Source organism: Phycodurus eques, chromosome 3, assembly GCF_024500275.1.
Source record: "Phycodurus eques isolate BA_2022a chromosome 3, UOR_Pequ_1.1, whole genome shotgun sequence".
Taxonomy (NCBI): Eukaryota; Metazoa; Chordata; class Actinopteri; order Syngnathiformes; family Syngnathidae; genus Phycodurus; species Phycodurus eques.
In genome coordinates, this window is record NC_084527.1 from 2815332 (window position 1) to 2832863 (window position 17532).

At 44.0% G+C, this 17532-nt stretch overlaps 3 protein-coding genes across 4 annotated transcripts in view; 1 reads left to right on the forward strand and 2 right to left on the reverse strand.

The window, feature by feature from the left end:
- The window catches only part of grk5l (G protein-coupled receptor kinase 5 like), a 29244-nt gene extending 20314 nt beyond the window's left edge, over positions 1-8930 (reverse strand). Inside the window, exon 1 of one of the 2 annotated variants that reach the window (XM_061671430.1) lies at positions 8378-8927. In XM_061671430.1, the coding sequence (XP_061527414.1) occupies positions 8378-8429 (52 nt within the window). In that variant the 5' untranslated portion in view covers positions 8430-8927. Of the gene's footprint in view, positions 1-8377 lie in introns of both variants that reach the window. The other variant, XM_061671431.1, reaches the window with a different exon arrangement.
- A 792-nt stretch (positions 8931-9722) lies between these two features.
- On the reverse strand, positions 9723-11107 carry lsm1 (LSM1, U6 small nuclear RNA associated). The gene is made up of 4 exons (XM_061671436.1): positions 10944-11107; positions 10749-10817; positions 10525-10640; positions 9723-10276 (listed from the first exon to the last, which is right to left on the reverse strand). The coding sequence occupies exons 1-4, from the start codon at positions 10987-10989 to the stop codon at positions 10106-10108; spliced, it is 402 nt and encodes a 133-aa protein (XP_061527420.1). The 5' UTR covers positions 10990-11107; the 3' UTR covers positions 9723-10105.
- bag4 (BCL2 associated athanogene 4) lies at positions 10960-17365 on the forward strand. The gene is made up of 5 exons (XM_061671434.1): positions 10960-11778; positions 12244-12363; positions 13196-13423; positions 13581-13850; positions 15692-17365. The coding sequence occupies exons 1-5, from the start codon at positions 11776-11778 to the stop codon at positions 16154-16156; spliced, it is 1086 nt and encodes a 361-aa protein (XP_061527418.1). The 5' UTR covers positions 10960-11775; the 3' UTR covers positions 16157-17365.
- Positions 17366-17532: the final 167 nt, after the last annotated feature.

The following is a 17532-nucleotide window of genomic DNA, read 5'->3' on the forward strand; positions in this document are numbered from 1 at the left end:
GATGGTGAGTAAATGTCTTTTGCGGAGCCGATCAATGACGTCATTGATCGGATCGGCCAATTATGACATATAAGCCGATCAATACCAATACCGATCAGCCTGATAAAATCGGCGTAAAGTGTAGTTTATTTTGTCTTTAAATTGTCTTTTACCTAATGTAGCATTGTCATGAAAAAATGCATCTGGGCAAAGTGTAAAAGGTTTTCATTTGCAGGGAGAAGAGGCAATAACTGATACCAAAATGAACAACAGTAAAAAAAAAAAAAAAAAAAGACTATCAACAGAAATCAATGCAATCCAGTACCTGCAATAAAAACCCTCCACAAACTTCAAAGGTCTGTTAGTGAAAGAAGACATATTGGGGCTATTCCCGGGGCTTCCTGTAGTTTGCTTTAACTGCAGTTTGTGTTTGTGTGCCTCAGGAAGCGGAGGGAAACACTGCCCGGACCTGAGCGCAAGGGGAGGACTATAGCCGGAAGACGCTCTCGCCTGTTCCACAATGATGCCGTGTCGGTTGGTCCCGTTGCTCTGCAGCCTAGTGACAAAATCATGGAATTGAGCTCAATGAGCACATCTGCACTCACAGCAAACACGGCATTTTTTACCCAGCGATTCTGACCTATTCTGACCTCCTAGCTGGAGGCAGGGGTGGGCACCACAAAATGTGAAAAAATGTAAAATAATACAATTCTGAAATACAGCCATGCCAATTCACAATTAAAGACAGATCTTATTTCCAGCAATAATAGCACAGTTGCATCCCAATAAAGAGCTGCATGTCGCACCATTCAACCTTTGAATTCAGCGTGAAACTTGTTGCTCCATTGCAATAGAAGACATTGTGACGATTTTCCTTCGTGTCCTTGCAATCACTGCTGCTAAAAATAGCCACCAACCCAAGGGCACGAACCAGTGAGTTAATACACACTGAGATGCTCAAACCGATCGGTGACCTCGCAGCAGTTGTTGCTGGAGTGATTTTGTGCCTGTGTATGTGTTCATAAGGGGGGGGGGGGGGGGGGGGGGGGGCAGTTTCATGCCAGGACTGAATCCACACAAGAGCAGACGAGGCAGGGTACCTTTCCTGTCTGGGAAGAGGCAGGTGCAGCGGGCTTCCGGTTCTAATAATACATTCAGTGTGGAATGCGGAAGGGAAAAAAGCAGAAGCGCAGCTCACGCATTAAAACGTCAGCGTCAAACTCAAGACCAGGGGGCCAGACGTGGGCCGCCACATCACGTTACGTGGCCCGCCGAAGCAAATCATGTGCGTCTTACTTCATGTTCCTTGCTAAAATCGGTTCCAATATTACAAACTGTCTTCGCTTTTAATAACGTTGCGAGATTGCAAGCACTTTTTGTTACCAGACCCCTTTTTAAAATAAATGGAACAATAGTTCAACAATGCAAACTAATTGCTTTCCTTGACTTTGTATTTCAAAAGTAGTTATCCAACACTTTTTGGGTATACTGTATGCAATAATATGGGGAGACGATGATAAATTCATTTGGTTTCACAGTCGTAACGACCCTCGAAGGGAACCCGTAAGCGGCGTCCGACAAAAATGAGTTTGACACCACTTTTGACACTTTCTACTACTACTCCCTTTTGTATTTTACTGGCACTGGGACCTGCCTAAATGTCAATGAATCCTGTTCTCAAAAGATATCACGGCTGACACTCAGAACTTTCTTTGAGCCCAGGGGATCTTATTTAGCAGACAAATTCCTTGTGTATTTTTTGGACATATTTGGCAAATAAAGAGGATTCTGATTCTGATGAATTAATAAGTAAAACTTTTGAAAAGCATGGACACGCATGGCGATGTTTGCTCAACGGGAAATCAGTCAACAAAGCTGCGTATGCACACCGAACGCTTTGTGTGGGCGCTCGATTCCGGGTGACGAGCGGCCGAGTCGCAGAGACAAAATTTCAACAAAAAAGGAATCGAAAATCAAATCGTATCAAAACTGACGATTCTTCGACAGGGAGCCTAATCTCCATAAAGGCCACCATAATAAAACACTCCTCTCCATCGACACAACCTTAGTGTTGGCAGAATGCAATAAATGTTTTTTATAGGGTGACTTTTATGGCAGAGTATTCTATTCTGTACTCGTATGAGCAATGATTTCACTTCCTGCCATTGGGGTCGACGCTTTGTATTTACATCGCAGGTGCGTAAATATGACGGGAAGTGCCGAACAACGACGAATGGAGCCAACTTACCGTGGACAACTGAGCGCATGTGCCGTGGGACAGGGTTAACGTGACTACACTGGCCTTCTCTGGCTGCCTCTTCCCTCAGCTTCTCTCGTGCGCACATGCATGCACTCACACACACGGATACTAACATCAATGTGTTTGTTCCATATTTTACAGCTGTGTTGACATTCCAAACGGTTTTATCCATGTTATGACAACATCTCGGGGGGGGGGGGGGGGTTCTGTGCTTCTGACACAAACCTGCTGTTGCTTGCTTGTCTTACCTTCAACATCGGAGTTTGTTCTATGCGTTAGAGCTGCTAGTTTCTTTTTTTCTGTCAATCTATACTTGCCTGCAGATAATGATTGATGGATTTACTGTACGCACATATAGTATTATTATTATTATTTTTTTTATTTTTTTTAGCCCTTTGAAAAATATTTGGGTCGCTTGCTCCGTCCGGTATATAACTGTCAACAACTGTTACTGCAACGCAAATGGCATTTTGGAGAAGAACTTCCACAATCTAATGCCATGGCAAAGTGTGATTGCGTGTCGCAAAGAAGCAAATGTTGCACGTGTCTGCTGACTAAGGGTGGGGGTTTTAAAACATGCTGGCGATATTGAGTAGTCCGAGCTTAATGCACATGAAATATTCAAAGGATGGTCCGTTTAAAAATATGGCAACAATACAAACAGCAGATGCTCAAGACAGGGTGGAAAACCCCTATGCCGCACTGTGCTACTCAGGAAACGTCTGGAGTATCACACTGATATATTTCATAACAATAATATTTCATCCTTTTCATTCCGCCTATCTTTTCTACTCAAAATCATTCTTTACTCTTTTACCCAGAGTTCCATTCAGCAAGCCCTGAAGAACAGGCGTGAACTTGTTGCATCCAGAGTTACATATACTGCATGTGTGGGCAGAAGCAGCAATAACAATAGAGATGCAAGGGCCACAGAGCTGAATATTTCCACTCAAGAAGAAAAAAAAAATAAAAAATGAGTCACACTCCCACTCAAAACCCAGCGCCAATGTAGAAATGTGCATCTTCGTGTCTTCTTTGCTTGGTGCCTTCATGTACTACTGCTCGTAGAACCGTCAAGTAGATTCACACGGTCCGATTTGACTTTTAACACAGCAATATTATTGTCACTTAGCAACCCAGTACATATATAAATATGAATGTGATTGTAATCAAACCGAGCTGTATTCTGCACACAAAAATCCGTAGTATTTCTCGGGTTTCTCCCGCTGCGATACGATGAACCTTATTTTAGAGCCGCCCACTTCCACCTCCACATCTCTCTGTGTGGACTCCAGTTGTCCCCCAGATCAAAGTCAGCAGCGTGTCATGACAAGGTGACATCCTTTTAGAAGGGAACACGGGAGGACCACACAGGTTAGTGTGAGTGGGAAAAGGATGAATGAGGAAAGCGCTACTTTGCCACTGGCATGAATTGGCTCCCATGGCGGATTGAGCTGGACACAAAGACAACATATTGTACGGACGAAATTTAGGAAAGTTGCACATCTCTTTTTCACAAGTATTTGGTTAGTACCGCAGACAGCAGCTGGCCTATCTTGCGGTGACTTGTAGCGGGATCGCAACAGCTTCCCCCCCCCCCCCGATGAAGACGCTTGATTGACACTACTGTACGATTAAGGCGTGCACAAGACGTCACCCTTTGCTGTGACGTCTTTCCTCATTTCTTCTTTAGACACCTGCTGCTGCTGGTAGCCAAGTAGCGCACTCCATTTTGCACCAATTGCTTCAAGATGCACAGTCCACATAATACGCAATGATCCATTAAACAATGTGAGTGCGAACGGTTGTCCGTGTCTATGTTTGCCCTGCGACTGACTGGCGACCAGTTCAGGGCGTAAGGCCGCCTTTCGCCCGAAGTCAGCTGGGATAAGCTCCGGCGACCCGCGACCATCACCAGGAGACGGGATGTTGAAAATGGATGGATGGAATATGAGATGTTGCCAAGCAACAATCAGAGTAATGCTGTTTTCTATATTGTAATTAGAGATAAACAATCCAATCAGAGTCAAACTTCTTTACATATTGAATATTAATGAGAAACCCGGCCGACTCGAATCTCAGGTGTAAAAGACCATCGAGAATAACTCGAAAAAGGACATTCTGGGCATTTCCAACCCAAATTATCTTGGAAACCTGATGAAATATTTTTTTTAAAGAAAAAGGATTATGAAAACATAAAATAAAAAATTGCTGGAAGGTGACCTTGAATTGTACACACGATGGATGGGCGGGCACTCAAAGAGCTCCAACAATTTGGATACATTTATAAATTAAAAAGTAACATTTCCATAATGTGTCACCTTTCAGAATACACTGACTGCATAAGATGTTGTTGTTGACCGACACTGGCCACTCATGCCAGAGGAGCATCTGCTCCATTTACACACTGACTGAGGAGTATCTGCAACATTTGCACAATCAACATTTTCCCAGATTATCGCACTACTCGCTTGAAGTCTCGGCGCCCTTTGCACTAGGGTGATTGCACCGGACTATTGCGATATTAGTCATTCGAACTGCTCTAAGTGCTAGAGGACTCTGCATCTTTTTGCACAACTGGCAAAACAAAACAAAAAAAATGTACCGGCATTACCAGATAACGAGCAACCCTTTATTGCTCAGTCACAGTTTTTTCGTCAATGTCTTTATGTCCCAAAAGTATTCTCTGTCAATTGACTGTCTGTTGTCGTACTAGAGCGGCTCCAATTACCGGAGACAAATTCCTTGTGTGTTTTTTTTTTTTTTCTTCTTTTTTTTTGGACATACTTGGCAAATAAAGATGATTCTGATAAGAGCAGGAAAACAACTAGTTGATGCGTCATTAAGGGTTTTTACAGCGCCACGTGACCACGGAACATTTCCAAATGTTCTCATCGACGCACAGAACTTTTGAAAATCACAAAGGAACAAAAACTCTCATTTTGTACTGGATCATTTTGTCGAGACATGGCCTCAACCATTTCCCATGAAGACCCATATTTCTGGGAGGAAAGGAGGTGAACCTCCTTATTGTTTTTCTCCACCAAGACTGACTATCTACTGTATTACTGAACTGGTCAGACAGCGAACATCCAAAACAAGGAAACAGAAAGAGAATAACAGCAGGCAGCAGGAGAGTGGAATTCACTCCGTTGCGGCCCAAACGAAATACTACCGCTCTGTTAACATCATTTAGTGAGGCCATCTGGACGCAGCGCTGCAGTTTTTCCTCCCTGTACTCTCATTCATTTCAACAGCCGGTGACGTTTGCCAGTTTTGGAATCTACAACCGCTGCCGGGAGGAGTTGTGAATGGGGAGGCAATGCGCGCACACACAAACACACACACACGCGCAGTCACTCCAGTGACACACTGGTGTGCGGTCACATTCGAACGCAGGAACTAACCCGAAGAAATATGCCATACAGGCCGCTATTAAATGTCAGCTACCGTTAAATAGGCATGTTCAAGCACATCACATGCTCGGCCACGTCAGGCCTGAATCCTTTTCATCGTGTTGATCAGCTGTCACTGCAGCGGTTTTCTCCGAGAATGCATGGCGTACGGACAGCGACGGCATTGTGAGAGCATTGAGCGTGACAGTCAACTGATACACGGGTGACCGTGCGGTGAGATCGGGGTGTTTTGTTGCAAGCGCACGCACTCATCATCCATAAAGTATCTTCCGCGGAGAACGGAGAGTGAGCGATGGAGATCGGATGGCAGTTGCCCACTCAGTTTGTTATGCAACAATCAATCTGATTAGATAGCTGATGGGCTGCATCTAACTGATGGAGCACAATGCCATTCTGGATTTTATGTAAGACAGTGGTCGTGATTGCTTTTTTTGTTGTTTTTTCCTGCTGGTGAGTGGGCCACTGGAAACAGAAGATGAGTCATATTTTCTTCATTGGGATTGACATGAAACCGCTCAAAAGTCCGTGTTGACCATCCCCACAAAGTATTTATCTCTGTAAGAGTCAAGAAAAACACAAGGCTGGCCACTGACGGCTTAAACATCAACAGAATTGCATTTCAAAACTTCACTTACAGCGTTTACAGTATTTCTGATTTGGAGAGTGTCACGGCCAGAGAGCGTTTGCCTCTCAGCTCTGCGCCAGCTCTCACATAAACAAACATACAATGCAGAAATACTTTGGATTTATTCTCCCACCGCTGCTGACATGCGACCTAAAAAAAAAAAAAAAAAAAAAGGGGCTTCGATGTAAAACTCTGCCATACAAGCTGGGCGCTCGGCCTCGTAAGATTAAACCAAATCCCGTTTTGAACGTCGGGAGGACACGGAAGCCATAATACTTCCAACGACCTGCGGCAGGCGAGAACTCAACCGTTGGCCTCTTCTCACAGTTACAGCACACGAGCAAGCCGCATCCAATACTTTTCGTACTTCAGCCACTGAAAGCTGCGTCTCATCCCTTGATGTGGGACCATCCGCAGCCAGAGACTGGAAGCGGACCAACGGAGCAGCTGGGATCTGTCACGGGTCATTAGGTGCTCTTATTAATTTGTAAAGCTCGATTCTCCCGGCCCGGTCACGCTCTGCTTCCGTAAAACAAACGCCCAGTCTGAACTGTAGGCGAAGGCATCCGTCGGATGGGGTTTCAAATTTTTAGAGTGCTGAGGAAGCTTCCCGTTTCACTTTATTATTCATTAATTCCCACAAAAAGCACTCACGCACGACGCCCTTCTTCCTCCAAAGTACGTCGCCATCACGGTGAGACGAATGGACCGCCCGAAGCGCGTTTGATCTGATTTTGATGGACATAGTCAGGAAAGGTTTGAATGACGGTTAATGTTTGAAGTGATGCAAAACTACTCCAAAATCATACATAAACATTTCTAATGCTCGTGCAGCTAATCAAGGCAAGTAAAATACAGCAGTGACATGAGATTGACTTATATATATATATATATATATATATATATATATATTTTTTTTTTTTAAAGATACAGGCTTTCCTGTCTTGAAGCACTAGCAAAAAAAACGTTATGCGTGATTCAGACCCCAACCGTTCGGTGACAGCTACAAACTTCACAACACCCACTTTTTAATCCCCCCAATGAATTGACAAATATTTCATCCATCCATTTTCTCTACCGCTTATCCTCACAATGAATTGACAATGAGAATTTTTGCAATTTAATTTTCATTGACATCGTTTGATTTTACAGTCAACACAGACCAAAGATTCCATTGTGAACATCTCGCAAACCTCACAGTGATGTTTTGGGAGTAATTGCCTTTCACATGTGACTTCCTGCTCCTGTAGGCATCTACCCAGGGGTCGCCAGCAGCACCAAGTTTGCCATTCAAACAGCCTTGTGAACCGGCCAAATTTCCCATTGGCCTCTGTGGAAGTTTTGATTGGACATGATGAACTCTCGCAATAAGCGGCAGCAAGCATGTAACCGAAGCAGGAAAAAGAATCATTGCAACTTCTACTAGACGGTTCAAATGTAATTTCAGTTATGACGACACTAAGGTGTGGTTGATGCCCCACCTTTTTTTATTTTTTATTTTTTTTATTTTAGAAATATAGAAACACCCACTGTTAAACTAATATGATGACAGCAGTTCTTCACCGCTTCAAACCATCAAGACAGCTGATTTCCTGCATCCCTGACAGTGTCAATTCAAACTTAGCATGACCATCTTGTGCATAAAGAGACACTTTTGGCTGCAACTATTGTCGCCGACTAAATGAAGCGGGTGTACCTAATCAAGCGCCCAGTGAGTGTCGTAATAGTTGTACTGCAACAGGGTAACCATCGCAATAGCCCTCCCCACTCCCAACATTTCTGTGCATTTTTTAAACCAAAATAGTTATGAAGTGCACCCGTGTGTCACGTGTCGTATCGTGCACGATATTGCGAAGGAGCGCCTTCATTTTCGCAGGTTTGCCCTTAAATATGCGCGGAAAACGCCTAATAGTCTATCGAAAATGAAGGAGGGGACGGAGTGACGGGCCACCTCTCGAACGTGGGCCGGGAAATGTTGCACAAGGTGCGGGGAATCTTCTACCTGCAGTCACGAGCGGCTCCGTCGAGCTCGTCTTTGCACACATTTCAGACAGAAAAGACCGCAAACACGCGCGCATCCTTGGTGCGTTCACGTACCCTCTCTGGCTTTAAGCAGGACGGTGTTGGCCACGATGTTCTCCAGCTCCATTAAAAAAATTTAAATTTAAAAAAAAAAAAAAAAAAAAAAAAAAATCCAAATGCAGAGGTTGAGGGTAGAACTAACGTCGGCAGCGGAACCGCCGTCGTCCTTCGGGCTCGCGCGGCGTCTTCACTCGTCGTCGGCAGCCCAGCAGATTTCACTCACGGCAAAAGTCGTGTGAGATGAGAGCGGATTTCTTGGCGCTGCTTGCAGTGCAACACGGGCACGGTGCTTGTTGTGGGGTGGCTGCATTTCATGGCTACTAGCCCAAAGGCGTCCCACGCGCGAAGATCCACGCTGGTGCAACGCGACTTCCCTCGGTGGACAGCAGCGGGACACCGCCGACGGCTTGACGTTCGAGCGGCAGCGGTTGGCAGGCCGAGTGCAGCAAAGAGGACGTCAGCGCGCCCCTCTGCCCTGTTGCGACGTCACCCGACGGGGGGCGGGGCCCTAAACTGTGTCAAGCCCGTTTACGCTTCAACTTACCGGAAGTTCACACATTTTCAGTGAGTCGGCAAAATAAAAGCTCCGTAAAAATAGCTGCCATTTCCTACATTGACGAATCTCGTATTGCACTTGGCCAGTGGTTCCCAAACTTTATTACAAGGCACATTCCGTCCAAAACTCGCAGCGAGTGGTACGCGCTCAGGCCCACCAACGCCTTCTCTGCTGGTCTCAACACGACCCGAAGCTCTGACCAACATTTAAAACCTAATTTCTAATATCAATTCCGAACTGTATTAATTTGTACTCTCAGCAGTCTATTCTGCTTCCAGTAGTGAAAGTAGTGATTTTCTTTTTTTTTTTTTCTCAGCCTCTGTGTGCAGTCATGTCACTCTCCTCTGCTGAGCGCCTTCCAAACAAGTAGTGTTTAGGGGGGCAATTACTCTTTGACTGGGCCTGGAAGTTTCTAAATGTGCTTTTTCCTTCATTAAAAATATCAATTTAAAAACAGCATTTTGTACTTATTTTCTTTGGGAGATCGGTTCTGCTCTTCATTTAAAGTTAACCAAAAGACGTGTATATATATATATATATATATATATATAAAAAAAAAAAAAATCCAGCCATCATTTTCAACATGTGGTTAGGGTCACGGGGGGGGGGGGGGGGGGGGGGGGCACACATAGAGACACAGACAACCATCCACACTCACGCCGTCGCAGAGCGGGAACTGAACCCAGGAGAGTGTACCACTACACTAGTGACTTTGCACAAAAACCGCACAACTAAAAGTGAACTAGCTGCCCCTTGTGTGGAGCAATGCACGGCAGCCGTAATAAAACCCACTCGTGGCCGGTGTTTCTTGCAAAAAGCAATGATATTTATATTTACACGGGAAGGGAACCAAGTGAGCCACGATTAAAAAACAAACAAACAAAACAAAAAAACATCTTCATGGAGCATAGCCATTACTTTTGTGTCACTAGCAGGCCCTTAGCTCTCCAAACACTTGAGTAACACAAAGTGCTGCTGTAAAGTAATTGCCATCATAGTGATCCGTAAAGGTTTTGTCACAGCGGACCTGGAAAAACCGAGACGCTGATTCAAATTAAATTTACACAGTACGCTACAGTAAAGAGGCAAAGTATAATGTTGCCTTGTGCTCATAAAATCATGCTTTCAAATTCAACTAAGATACCAGTCTGATACAAACTGAAGCGGCTCATGGGCTGTACGCCGTGTTAATATTCATCCAAGTTATCAGTTTTGGGGATGGAGAGGCCTCGGTCTTTCAGGACCTGCATCTTGACTTTCTCAGTCTCCTGCTTAACTTGCTGCTTCAAACGCTGCTCCTCCAGAATCTCCTCGATGGAGACCTGCTGCAGGACCGTATCGCACGGTTTATCCACATCCTGCAACGAGAGATTCCTCCTTAAACGCACAAAAAAACGCATTAGGGACAGAACAGATGTGAAATAATATTGTTTCACATGTGTGCTCTCCCAAATAAACAATATACGATGTGCACAATAGTGTATACATCTACAAACTGTATCATGATGACGTTTGAAGCCATACATACACAATTTTTTGGGGGGGGGGGGGGGGGGCGTGCACTTAATTAGCAAATGATTGCTAAACAGATAAAATGCAGACGTACTATTTCGCCAAGCAGCACCACATTTTCTCCGCGCACAATGAAGATTCCTCTGGGGATGTCACCAAATTTCTTGCCCACGTGGATGCGCTCAACAGTCTGATGGAAAACTAAATTGGCTGACAGAAGAGAACCGAACACGGCATCATTGGTATTACATGAAAGGGGCAGTTCTCGGTTAAAGAAAGGCGTTTGGGGAACGCACGCGCTCGGAGGCAAACACGTACCGAATTGGTCAATGCTTCTGAGGTAGCCAATTAGTGTTCTGCCATCTCGGAGGAGAACCAGATGTTTTTCTGCAAAGTACAGATCAGGCGGGACATTATACAACAACATTGACGGGGCTAATGCGTCAGACACACGACGCCCACTCAATTTGTGTTTGTTTTTGGGTCTTTCGTCGTTCCTCCTCTCAGACTTACTGTCGATCTCGTCGATGAGACTGGCCGTCCCCGGTACGTAGTTCATCTTGAGATCCTGTTTATGACCTTCTTATATGTCGCGGCGTCACGCCATGAAGCCTTGGAAAGGTTTCTTAGACGGAAGATGAGCGGAAGTGGTTTTTATAGACGCCAGATTGAACTTCCGGGTGATTTTTAACTCTTTCGGCGACGGGAGCCCGTGTGGAATATTTAATAGCTACATTGCAGCATCTAGAATCGACGTCATTTCATAAATGAGAACGACGATTTTAGGTACGAAATTAGGTTTTAAAAAAAATGCAACTCAGTCGTATTTAATTTTTAAAAGGTTCTTTGCCTGTCAAAGATTGTATATGTTATCAAAACGATTACTCTTCCACTAAATTTGCTGGATTTTTACTTTGAAAATTAAATAAAACATTGACCCAATATAATCTATAAAATACTAAAACTATGTAAATATATAGCTAGTTTTCATATTTTTTTTGCCAGCGTGATCCTCTAATTTGGTCAAGCTGCACACGATGGCCTTTAAAATAAACATGCGAGTGTGTCATCTTTCCCCTCATTCGCGTTCCTCATTAAGGGTAAACAAGCTGAAGCGAGCTCGCAGTGTCATAAGCCTTTCAGTCATTTCCTTTCCTCATCTTTGGCAAGTCAGCTGCACTTACCGGCGAAAATAGAGCAAAAGGGGTCGTCTTCTACAGTGAGTTTACTATACTAGATGTAGCATGGAGTGCGTTTAGTTTGTACACCACCGTCTAATGAAGTGAATTCTGCCTGGCCCTCGACTTACAACTTGGATAGTAACCTCGGAAACTGCCGACAGAACATGGTGAGTCACACTAAAGCACCCGGGCTGTACAAAAAATAAAATAAAATAAAATGATGTTACATGTTAGGGCAAAGACCAGCTAGCCAGTCTAAAGCTCGTAAAGCTGCTAGCTACGCGGCGAACAGGCTAGCTGGTGTTATGTAATGGCTAGCGCTCCCTTGCTAGCTCAGCTAAGTCCACGATTGGCTTTACGTGACAACGTCGCAACAGCGGTTGGTATTGCAAGTACTCACTATTCATACCGGCTCTCTGTGTACATTTTTAAAAGTGGACTTGATTTACACGATAACAGCATTTTCACGCCGACCCATTGAAAGACGATTTCAGTCGTATGGGTATCGTTTTCCTGTGACAAATATTAAGGAAGTCGTGAATCTTTAAAACCCGGTGAAATGTCTGCATCCTGGAATTGACGTATGAGAGCAAGATGAAGTTGTATGCCATTGTGTCGCTGTGTGTTCTCAGGACACGCCACAGTATCCCGGCTACCCATCACACTACTGGTACCCTCAGTCTCATTCCACGGGACACTATGCAAATACCTATCCCTCTGGATCTGATGGCCAGCCACAGTACAATCCTCAGGTACGTTTTGTGATTGGACATAACCTGTTTTAAAAGGTGTATAATTGCAATGGTATGGTCGCATTTTATTGTCAGTCCTCAATATACATGGAACATAAAGAATCAGAATCCTCTTTATTTGCCAAGTATGTCAAAAACACACAAGGAATTTGTCTCCGGTAGTCGGAGCCGCTCTAGTATGACAACAGACAGTCAATTGACAGAGAACACTTTTGAGACATAAAGACATTGAGAAAAACAATCACTGAGCAATAAAGGGTTGCTCGTTATCTGGTAATGCCAGAGTTGCAAGAGTGTTGCCTATCAAGGCGCAAAAACAAGCGCCGACAGTCGAACAGCGCTCGCGTTGCCCTCACCAGAAACGGTGCAGCGGCAAGCTTGCTGCCGACATTACCGCTGTAAACAATCCACCACTTGTCCACGCGAGAGACAATAAGCACCAAATGTCAAAAAAAGAGGAAAAGTAACGAACAAACAGCGGAGCTCTTGAAGACCGATGTCTACATCATGGCAGCATTGTAAAAGAATGTGTAATTACATTGTCTTACCATAAACTGTCTTCCAAAGTGATTTATCTGTGAAAAATCAACAATTCAAAATGAGTTTTTTTTTTTTTTTTTTTTTTTAAGTTGAGCTAATATACATCACCCGTATAGTTAAATGTTTTATGATGGAAAGTTGCAACAGAGTGACCCTACAATGGATTATTTCTATATCCATCATTTTCTCTTTGAATATTTGTTTTGAAAGCCCAACATTTCAGAGGCCCAGAAGAAATGATAGGTTACATTGGACCTTTCACATGATAGGAATTCTACATCTGCCTTTTTAGGTAATTCCTGGAGGTTATCCAAATGGCCATGGCGTCTACAGCCCGCCGGCACAGAGTCAATATTCAACGAGTGGTTTCCATCCATCCAACCCTTTCTACTGTGCTGACGCTCCGAGAGCGCCTCCAGCTTCTTACTCTAATCAGAGCTGTCCAGCGGAACAAAGCAGTGGGGCAGCTGGACAGCCACACTCACAAAACCACCACTATCCCGGTATACACTGTCAAGGGGTAAGGACATTTAAAGATGAAAAAACTCATGTCAAGCAGCCTTTAGTATCACCACAGTAAACACAGGACAAACACCACGGGTATTTGTGTCAATCCTTCTCCTTCAAATTCTTTTATTGTTTGTGCAAAATAACTTTGTGTCGTCTCTTGTTGTCAGGGTCCTGGATATCCTCAGGGGCCGTATTCTCACTACGGTGAAGGTGCTCATTCAATGCCTCCAAACACGCTGTATCCCACTGGCCAGTCTCTGCACCCCAACCCCCAGGCTGACACTTGGGCACACCCTGGGACATATGCACCCTCACAGCAGCAGTGGCAGCCAGGCCAACGGCTTGCTCAAAACCATTACGGAAATCCTGTACGTCCGCTACACCCTCCAGCTTGGCCAGGGACTGGAACCGGTGCACCACCACCTTACCAGCCCAAGGTAACTATCAAGCAAGCGGAAGATCATCTGTGTTATTAAAAGCCGCCGCACACCGAGCGACGCGGCCGAACCCGACTGTTCTGTTTTGTTTTTCTGACTGTTTTCGTGAATGGCCGATCAGTCGCCCACGGGTTTTGCCGCGATTCCAAATTTGAATTGTCGTCGAAGCTTACAGCTAGTACAATGAATAAAAGCTTTCACTCACACGAAAATTACATTTCAGGCTTTAAGCGAGCGAGACACCAAATGGCAGGCTGCCCTCAAACCATATAAATGCAGTATATAAAGCATCCATTATTGTTTAACTTCAATACTTAAAGGTCTTGTATTTTGCCAAACCCACTTTTTCTTGTATTTGGGATGTAATATTCTCTCTTTGGTGCCTGAGTAAACATGTGAAATATGAATAAAAGTTATCCATGCATTCCTGAGTTGCAGACGTTTTTCTGCCCAGAGGCCTGAAATCAGCTCACTGTAACTTCTCGGGCTTGTCTATGTCACTAGCGAAGATCTCCGCCTACCTTTCACACGTGTGCTCTCACAAGTGGGTCTTCTACACAGAGGCAACCTATCAGAGGAAAGGGGGGCGGTCTTAGCCAAATATGGACAAAGCGGATACAAAACTGGGTCAAGCAGAAGGAGCAGTCAGAGGGGCCTTTTCTCAACACTCGCATGACAAAACCAAGGTGTTTTTTACGCCAAGTCCATGTTAGAGAGTCACTCTACGGTGGTCTAAATTGCCAAAATATGGGACATCCAACAATATTTATAATTTATAATGTGCCTGTGGATACAAAAGTGAAGCTTGTGGCTAAAATGTACGCCCGCAGTATGTTGTTCAAATGCGAGACGCTTTTAAAATATCCACACACACTCTTTTATTCTCACCCACGTCTACTCTTTTTAGCAACCCGCTATTTTTTTTTAAAACTATTAATCGATCTTTCTGTGGTTTAATGAATGCGATGAAGTACAATCTACTGTACGTACGGCATCAAACGCCTATACAGGCTCGCTGCTCGGGGTTTCCGGATGTCCAATCGCTCAATGAGAATTTGAGAACTATTTAGAACTAAGCTGACCCCGATTCATATGAAGTGGGACGCTGAGTCTTTCAACTGAGGTACATATTAATAAACCTTGTATGCAGTTCTTGAAGAGGTTGACAGTAAAGCAATTCAAATTTTATATTTATTGTGCACTCACTCTAATCTGGTTCTTTTGACTAGTGTGAGTGCTCAAGGCCGTCTTATCACCCAACATGCACGTGCACACACACATGCTCACATAGTCAAAAGCGGTGGGCCTAAGCACAGCACAATTGCACACAAGCACCCACACTGTGAATGTTCCTACTGGTTGTTATCAGTGATTATTGCATTATACTGTAGATTGGAAGCAGAACGACTCGAAATAAGACACGAAGTCAGTTGTTGTGTCATGAGGTGATGCCACTTGTGAATGTGCTTCAGTGCAGACGAGTTCAAGGCGGCGTCAGTGTGGGACCGGGAAGGGAGGGTTAATTTATTCCCCAGCATTGTATGATACAATTGAGTCAGTGAGTGCGCCCTAAAATAAGCCTATTTTGACAAATTAAGGAGTAGAAAGTACAAGTTTCTGTTTTCAAATGTAGGGAGTTAAAAGTAAATAAATAAATAAATAAAACTCAAAAGTACAGATACCTTAAAAAGCTAAGCATATTTGTACTTAGTTGTTTCCTTCTGACCACTGTGGATTAGTTATAGCTACTCAGAAGCTTTTAAATCTAATTGCAGGTCAAAAGCAGGAATACGCTTTCATTATGGAAATGTAAAATAGTGTTCTGTTTTGTGTGACTCCAGGACCAACAGCACCAGCGGACCCCACAAGTGGGACCTATGCCCAGGCTGACCACATCCCCAAATCACACCAATGGGAAACCCACAGAAATTAGTTCACCTGCCCAAATCTACAACAAAGCTGGGCGAATTGATCAAAACCACTCACAAGGTGAGCCCCCACCCTCTGCACCCACCCACTCTCCAGCCCCAGGCAACGCTGGACCTCAGCCCGTGAGCAACAACGCCAGTTTAGCTCGGGTCCAACAAATCATGGCTCGAGTGCTACTTCTTCAGGAAGATGTCGATGAGTTTGTGGGGAAAAAAACGGACAAGAGTTATCGATGCCTGGAGGAACTTCTTACCAAAGAGCTGCTTGAGCTGGATTCTGTGGAGACTAGGGGACTTGAAAATGTCCGTCAAGCGCGAAAGGAGGCTGTCCAGAGGATCCAGGCCATTCTGGACCAGCTGGAGAAGAAAGCGTTCTAAAGTGGGTCATTAACCAGTTTGTTGGTTCCTTAGGCGGCTTCCTCCAGGTCTTCTTTGAACCATAAAGTCCAAACACGTTTTCAAAAATGAATTTTCAGAAATGGCTGTTGGTCTGTGTGAGTGGTGCCAATACAGTGGATCAACAAACAGTTTTTTGTACATATCATAAATAAACTTTCAAATCAGTCAATGACTGAATTTTGATTTGCGTTATGCAGCAGAAGCGGTCCCGGATCGAAAGGCGCCCTGTGCGATGGCCGTCGATTGCGCCCCCTCGGCCGATTGGGGTGGGGGGCGAGTGCTGCCACCCCCCGCAGAATCCGGCTGCCCATATCGCCCGTATCAGAAACCGTCCCTGTTACGCAGAATTATGAAAGGAAGAGACAGATTTTTATTGCCATTTCCCAGATGTTGCTAATTTCCAACACGTGATTCAGAATCAAGTAATTATCCTGCTGTCTCTGCTTGTGTGTCAGTTTAAAAATGTTCCTCTGCTCCTCGCAACATGCACATTGCCTTAACTGCCCACAGTTGCATGATCACGAAGTCATCGATACCCGTCATGGAGGCGATCACAGTACTGTCATTCAGTGTTTCGTTTCCATTGTGCTCTCTGCCTTGCATGCACTTTTACAACCTCTATCACCTCATAATTGGACCAGGAACGAGGAAATGAGTTAAACGTTCTGAAAAAGTACTGTCGATTATTTGTTTTTGGCTATTGCTGTGATTTCCTACCTGCATTTTTTTTTTTTGATTCAACTTGTTAAAACTTGATCCTCCAAGCAATGAAAGTGTATTTTCCCCAAATATCCATTCAAATTGTGAAGAACCCGTTTTAATTTGTTATACATCAGTGGTAGTGACAGCACCGAAGTCAAATTCTGTTATTCAGAATGTCACACAATCCTTCCAAGTAGTGCAAGATAGATATTGCTCCCTGAAACATTACTGATATGGTGATTATTACAGAGTGCCATATATCAGGGGATGTTTAATATATTTAGAAAAAAGTAAACTCATTGCATGGAAAATTAATCATGTTTTCTGTATTCATTTTCTTGTGCTGCTACACGGATCCCAACTGTAAAATGGCAGGTGTAATGCATGTTTCCAACACAAGATGGAAATAGTTGGCTGATTTAAAAAAAAAAAAAAAAAATGTCACAGTTGAGAATTCTCAGATATAATAAAATATTATATTTTTAACTGGTGAAATCTGTCATTCTTACTCAGTGATGTAATGAATTTCCATATATTTTGTAGGTAAAAGAGTCCTCTAAAGCAAGAAATATTGAAATGGGAAGAACATTTAAAATGGTATGTGATTTGTGTTTTGCAAAAAAAAAAAAAAAAAAGGGGGGGGGGGGAGATAT